The sequence below is a fragment of the Monodelphis domestica genome, chromosome 6 (genome assembly GCF_027887165.1).
Source record: "Monodelphis domestica isolate mMonDom1 chromosome 6, mMonDom1.pri, whole genome shotgun sequence".
Taxonomy (NCBI): Eukaryota; Metazoa; Chordata; class Mammalia; order Didelphimorphia; family Didelphidae; genus Monodelphis; species Monodelphis domestica.
In genome coordinates this window covers 22160203-22168125 of record NC_077232.1, presented here as the reverse complement: position 1 = coordinate 22168125, position 7923 = coordinate 22160203, and the positions used below count along the sequence as shown (strand labels likewise).

At 34.1% G+C, this 7923-nt stretch overlaps 1 protein-coding gene across 1 annotated transcript; it reads right to left on the bottom strand.

Annotated features, from left to right (window-relative positions):
* Positions 1-5063: 5063 nt before the first annotated feature.
* Positions 5064-6019, bottom strand: LOC100023674 (olfactory receptor 1094-like). Its single transcript, XM_016422783.2, is given in 2 exon segments — positions 5064-5102; positions 5105-6019. Coding segments are annotated over 2 exon segments (954 nt in total).
* Between the last annotated feature and the right edge of the window lie 1904 nt (positions 6020-7923).

Below are 7923 nucleotides of genomic sequence, written 5' to 3'. Positions count from 1 at the left end.
CCTTTCTAAACCTCTTGGGTCCCCAGCTCTTGTTCTACCTAGCCTTCCAGGTGAATTTCAGGCCACAGTGTGAGCTACATTGCCCCTCAAATCTAGCTCCTCTCAAACTCCATCACAGGAATCACTTTTACCAAAGACTCAACAGGCTGTCATCTGTACTGCATCCTCATGTATCATGTGATTCCTTCCCCCTCCAGCCCCTGCCTCCAGTACCTTGCCCCAGACCAGGGTGGGAAGAAGTGCTCCCATTGGACTGCTCTCAGAGGGACAGTGAAGTGATGAATGTTCTCCTGTGCATGGAGATGGGGAGGGGAACAGCTCTGGCCTCAGTCCATCTGGATTTCTAGTAACAATCTCTGGTGGGTGACTGCAGACATGCCCACAGAGAGTTCTCCGAGTGCCCTTTTTGGTGTGCATTCCTTAGGTTTGTATCACTGCCTTAGACAATCTTCGACTCTGCCCTAAATTTATTATGACAAACTGAGGTCTAATCATCATACCTAGAAATACAATTATATTTTCCAAATGAACCTAAGATCTAAGGTATTTAGTTGCATAAAATATTTATTCAACATAAAACACATTAAAAAACAAAACAATACATGATATCATTGTGTATAACATTTTAGGGTTGACAAAGTCCTTTAAGTAGATTATCTCATTTGATCATAAAAGAAACTATATAAAATGAGTGATACTATGTCCTCAATTCAAACATGAGGAAATTGATCTGAGAAAAATTAAGTGATATCCTCATGGCCACATAATCTATTAATTATTTGGGCTAGGATTTTTATTCAACTTTGATTCAACTTTTATTCAACAAGTTTTATTCAACTATTCAACATAGTTCTATCTTTCACTAACTCACCTTACTGACCCTGAAAAAAAGAATAATAAAATAAAGTATTTCTTCAAGACTACAGCCTCTCCCAGGTGTAAACAAATACCTGACAATTCCCATTTGCTCTGAAATTATTGCATGAAGTTATTGCTTGAAATTATAGAAATATATTTTTAAGTTAATCAATCAATTAATTAAGAAATCAGAATGCTTTCAATGCTTTTTAATTTTCCACTCTGTGGGAATAGAAAAAAGGGCAAAAACATAAAAACAAATAAGCCCTGCCTTCAAGAAGCATGGATTACTATATAAATAAATAGACACAGACAAGATTCATATAAGGAAGACTGAAGGCAATTTTCATTGTCCATAGCTGTTTTTTCTATGATGGGGCAAGCCACTTTAAAATATCAGAAACTGTTTCCAAATGATGTTCAACTCACAAATCCAGAATTACCAGTAATTGGGTGGACTCAGAAATTGGTACATTTCCTAACATGGGTCATGGAATTCAAAATATGATCTGAACTGGAATTCAGTGACAGATTTGAAAATTCTCAGTATTGGTAGTCATGGAGAAGACATGTACCTTTCATGCATGTTTCTTTCACTTTTGTGAAATCTGTTACCCAAAAAAACTACATTTCCCAGGAGGCCACTGACTTCATTAGGTACATCTGGTAGACAGAGGGATAAATTCAGTGAGTGTACCTGGCCTGTTTTTTACTTCCTGTTGGCAACTGTAGCGGCAAGCAGAGATTTTTCAACAGTTTCATTAGTCAGGGACACATGGTTTTTATTTTGTTATATTTTTATTACTTTATTTCTAAGGATCATTAATAAATTTCTTAAAATATAATATTTTTATTATCTGAGATTAATTTTAATTTTTATACTTTCCCTTGATATTATCCAGAATTCTCTCTATATATATACATATATATGTGTATATATATATTTGTCTTTCTCCTCCCTTCACAAACATACATCTATATCCTACCCACAACCTCAATGACTATGTGTGTAGAAGTTTTGAGAGAGCTGGGTAGATACTCAAAGCTGAAGGGATGGACCTACTACTGTTTCAATTTCTGTTCTATCCAATAAATTATGCCATTCTATTAAACAGAATGATTTTTTCCTATGAATGTGTGCATTGTGGTTTCAGAAATGGATTTCAATAGGGAAATAAAAGTATATACATATAGAGTAATGGCAGAAACTATTTTTTTCTATTTCAAAGAAAAATAATTCTAAGTAAAATATATATCATCCCTGAGCAGAAATTTAGAATGTGTATGGAATGAGTTTTGATTGTCTAAATGCTTAGAAATTTGCATTTTTATAGTGGAAAATGCTCTTTTACATTGGAGTCAGTCTAATGAGACCATTTTGGCTGATGCTTTAACTTCATTTTAGACATTTCATTCCCTTTTTAAGTTACAAATTACAAATTTTTTTAGATTTAAAACTGCTTCCCAGGAGATGAAGTAAGCTTGTAGCATATCAAAGTGTCACTGGAATACACAACAAAGGCAAACCTAGACCAAATGTGCCACTCTGCATAAGAAACAAAAATTTTAGAGCTTGAAGGGACCTTAAATAATTGGTTTTACCCTATTACTGTATCAGCATTTCCTACAGCACACCCAAAACCTTCCTGTGTCTTAGGATTAGTGCTGAAGATATATTGGTTAAATGTTTCCATTTTTCACATTATCACACAATACGGCATTCCAAGTGATTTGGAATTTAGTGTTTGGGAATTGTATTTAGGAAGGGTTCCAAAGGAGAGATATTCAGAGACTTTTGTAGGAGAAGAGGAAGGAAGAAAAGAAAAAGGATGAAGAGTAGGAGATGCATGAGGAGAAGGAGAAGTATGAGAAGGAGAAGAAAAAAGAAGAGGAAGGAGGTAAAGAAAGAGAAGGACGAGGAGGAGACAATTTTTTGTGTGTGTTTGAGAAGATAGAAAGGAAAAATGGAAAACAAAAATAAAATGTGAGTTTAGGTTTATACACAGCTTTACCTCTCTTATTTGACTCTCACAATTACTCAATGATGAAGTAAGTTCCACTGTCACCATTTTATACATTAGAAAACTGACATTAAGTAACTTCCTTAGAATTACACAGTTTGTAAGCATTTGGTAAAATCTGAGATGAACTCAGTTTTTCCTGACTCCAAGTCCAACATTCCAAGAAAAATTATACCTTTGCTTCTCCTTTGAGAAAAAAAAATATTAAACCATATGTATATATTAAATGTAATATAGATATATGCATATACACACATATATAATGTATTAAAAAGGAAAGAAGTTATATTTTATTATAATTATTCTATTAAAATGTAAGTTCTTTGAGGAATAATGTCATTTTCACCAACACATAGCATATAGGAAGCAATGAATTTTTCCCCAAATTGATGGCTATAGTTAATAACAAAGTTTCATGGATCCAATTCTTTGGAAAGATACATTAAGGTAAATTGATAGTCATTCCTAAAAAAAATAAGGTGCAGATCGAGTAATCAATAAACATTTTTAATCACATGTTATATCCAAAGTATTGTACTAGACATTGAAAATGCTAAAGCAATGTAATTAGGAACAACCTCCATGACAACAAACATAGATCCTTGCTTCTTAGGAAGTGAAATCCTGGAGGGTAAAGTAACTTGTCCACTTAGAAGCCTTCATACATGATTATTTGAGGGAGGGTTTAAAAAACAAACAAACTTGTATAAAGGAGTTTTAAAGGGAAGAAACACATAAGAAAAGACTAGGTGGAATGTAAAGATTTTAAAAGGGTATTTTGAGGATGGATTTTGTTTCATATATAACAGTTTATGGGAAATAATTTACTAGAAAATAGCCGAGTTAAAAAAATCACAAATAGATTGAGGAAAACCAAGGCTTCATGAAGAGGAGTAATGTTTATGGTTTCATATGTTACTATCTTTCTTCAGTGGCACAAGTGTGTCTATATGTAGCAGTCCACCCCTAGCTATGGGCAAGGGGAAAAGTTGGTATGTGCAGATTGCCTTAAAAGAGAGCATGCTCAGTCTTGAGCATGCTCAGTATTGCTCATGGCTGGGAAGGCCTCTGACCCTTGACCCCAGTTTCCCCCAGGTTAGGCGGGAAAACAAGTTTCTTTGTTCTCGCCTGGTTAAGAGAAACCACACCTACACCTTGTCATTAACCAATGAGGGTCATCCCTATGTACTGGGAAGCAAAGTGTATAAGTAGCCCAGCAAGCTCCACCTCTCTCTCTCTCTTCTCTTTCAGGCTAGCTGATGGCTGTCCTTGCAGGAGCTTGGCCTCTGGCCAAGCTCCATCTTTAATCTTTCTCTATTCATCTCTCTGACCTGTGTGGTATTAAATATGGATCTCTGGACTGGTAAAAGCCTTCAGAAGGGTCCTTTGATCAGAGCTTAGCTGTGGCTCATTGATAATTAATAAAGACTCATTCTGACCACCTCATATCTCTAATTTGACTCCGTCATCCCCCTCGTGGTATCTAAAATTTCTATCCTGTCTCTATCTTCCTACCTTGAGGCTTCTCTCCCCTCTGAGAGAGCTTCACTATACATGTTGGAAGATCCTATTTATCTAAGAAAATAGTAAAGATAAATGGAAAATAAAAATAAAACAAGCATCAAAAGGTGGCATCAAATTAACTTGTGAAAGACTTTAAACAGCAGGAGGGAGACTTTTAATTCTTTCATAAAGGAGTCAATGAAGGTTTTTTAGCAGGTGAAAAACATAAGACATTCTTTAGGAAATCCATTTTGTCAGCTTCATAGTGGATTGACCGGATAAATTGAAAGGGTGAATTTCAATTAGTAGTCTGCCTCAATAGTTAGGGTTAGATATAAATGACAGTCTGATCTAGGATAGTGGTCATAAGGTAAGAGAAGTTATGATGAAGGATTTGGAATATATGATCTTGATCAGAATATCTAGCATTAGTATATGTCTTAAAATTTGCAAAGTATCATACATATATAATCTCATTTGACCCTCACAACATCCCTGTGAGGTAGGTGATAAATTATACTCATTTTACTGATGAAGAAATTGTGGCTGACAAAAGTTAAACAATTGACCCACTCAGTATCTAAGGCCAAATCTGAATGTCAGATTTTTTAACTCCAAGTTTATCACTCTATCCACTTCATCACTTAATTGCCCAAATGAAGTTTAACCATAATTCTTCCATTACTTCTCTTTAGTCTTTACTTTTGAAATGAAAAAGTTGTTCTTCCTGAAACTTTTTTTATTGCCTCCTTCACATCTTTGTTCCTCAGGCTATAGATGATGGGGTTTAACATGGGAATTACAATGGTATAAAATACAGACACCACCATGTCATGGTTCAGAGCATAGCTAGAAGTAGGCCTCAGGTACATGAAGAGGATGGTGCCATGGTAGATGGATACCCCTGTCAGATGGGAACCACAAGTGGAGAAGACTTTCCTTCTCCCTTCAGCTGAGTGGATCCTCAGAATGGCAGCCAGGATGAATCCATAGGAAACCAGGACAATCAGGATGGTAAAAATCTCAATCGAGCTCACAAAAGTGAAAAGTAGTAGTTCATTGACATGAGTGTCAGAACAAGAGATGGCCAAGAGTGGAGGGATATCACAGAAGATGTGTCTGATTTCATTGGATGCACAAAAGGATAAACGAAATGTAGCCACAGTGTGTATAATGGCATGTGAGATACCTCCTACATATGAACCAATGATGAGAGGCACATAGACTTGTGGAGACATGATGGCTGTGTAAAGCAGAGGATTACAGATTGCAATATAGCGGTCATATGCCATAGCAGCTAAGAGGAAACATTCAGTGGTCCCAAAAGTAACAAAGAGAAGCATCTGGACCATACAACCAGAGAAGGAAATGGCCTTACTCTCTGCCAAGAAATTGACCAACATCTTAGGAGTGACAACTGATGAATAGCAAGCATCCAAGAAAGATAACACACTAAGGAAATGGTACATAGGGGTATGGAGTCGGGAATCGACTACAACTAACACAACTAATCCCAGATTTCCCACTAGGGTAAATAGATAAATTGCAAGAAACAGTAAGAAGAGGATAACTTGCAGCTCTAGGCGGTCGGTGAAGCCCATTAAAACAAATATGGCAACCTCAGTGTCATTAGGCATGTTTTCTGTAGTATGTGTTCGACCCTGGAAATAACAAGATAGTTGCAATAATAAGTGAAACCTACACATTATGTGATATGCTAGAATTTCTGAACTCATTGAATGGGTTGTTCTAGCATTGACATTGTTCCTTTGAAGTTCTTCCTTAAAATAGAGAGTGAATTTCTTGAGTCTTCAATGAATATTTAATAAAAGATTATTTTTTAATGATAAGATGAACCCATGATTTTGTTCTAAAGCTAAACAAAATAATGTAATATACTAGAGATAAATTCTACAAATGAGAACATCCTTTTAAACTCTTTAAGAAGAATTATTTCTTCATAAATTATGAGAATGTGGATAAATAATGTTGAATTTTACTAGAAAACACCTAATCTATAAAATAATATGTGAAGTTTTTAATGTTTTCTAATGGCCATAGTACCTGTGATTACTCCTTTTGACCCTACAGAAAAGAGCCAGTTACGACATTGAATTCTGGTTTTGCTATTACTGCCTTTGTTTTCATAAAGTTATTAAACTTTCCTTATTATTAATTTCTTAACTTTTGCACAGTAAATGTGTTGGACTGAAAGCTAAATGTATTATCTATTCCAGTTCCAGAGTTTTGATCTCAATGAATAGTTGAACATAATTTCAAGACATTATTTTCTGAAACAAATTTTAACAATAAAATAAAAGACTGATAGATCTAGAAGAGAATCTTAGTACCTCACTGAATGTAGGAAGTGAAAGATGCCAGAGAACATTAAATCCAATCTTTATCTGAACATGAATCCATAAAACATGTGATCAGCGGTTATTCATATTCCTCTTGAAGCTAACCAATAAAGGAAAAACCATAACCATCAGAATCAATCCATTATATTTTTAATTGCTCTAATTATTAGAAAAATGTCCTGCATTAAAAAAATGAAATTTAATTGCCTGCAAGTTCTATCACTGCCTTTAGTTACAAACTCTCAAGTCAAATGAGGAATAAATGTATTCCTACTTTTCTATTATAGATATATCCAGAAGGATAGATAATCTCACCTTCCTAAAGATTATTTTCCTGCATACTAAATATTTCCATTACCTTCAAAAAACCACCCTATGATATTTTTTTCTATTTTTTCTTACCATTTGTGTTGTATTCCTTTGTATACCTTTTAACATGTGGCATCAAGAATGGAACACAATTCTCCAGGTTTCATCCATGGAAATTTCAAACAATAGCAATATCATTTTCTTTCTTCTTTACACTCTGACTTTTTGTAATATATTATATGTAATAATAAAAAATAAAATAATACTTTTTTGTAATATATTATATATAATCTTGAAAAAACATTCAATGATGACAACTTGGGTTTTTATCCATTTTGTAGCATTTAGGTTAACAGCTTTACACTTTCTTTGAAGCAATCCTGTGAGATATATGTATTAAGTATAACTATCTTCATTTCATGAATGTTGAAAAATGAGTTACAAGAAAGAATAAGTGACTTTTCTAAAGATCTAAAAGTGGGCAAAATGAGAATCAGGATGGTAATCCATTTCTCTACATTTTAGTACCTAGTAAATGCTTAATAAATTCTTTCTGTCTCACTCCAAGTAGTACATATTGAACTGTGCTATTTAATGACCATAAAGATTATTTGGTCCAACTATCTTCTCACAGGTTTTAATAACTATATGACTTTAGAAAAAAAATTCATACTTCTCTGGATCTCATATTCATCAATCTTAGAAGTATGTTCGACATACTTAATACTTCTGTGACTGTGATTCTATGTTTAAAGAAGTCTTCTGATTTAAGAGTAAAAAACGGAAATGTTTGTAGTTATTTAGAAATAAAACTGTAACCTTTAACTATAACATAAAGACTGATATCATGTTATTCATTTTACTTCTAATAA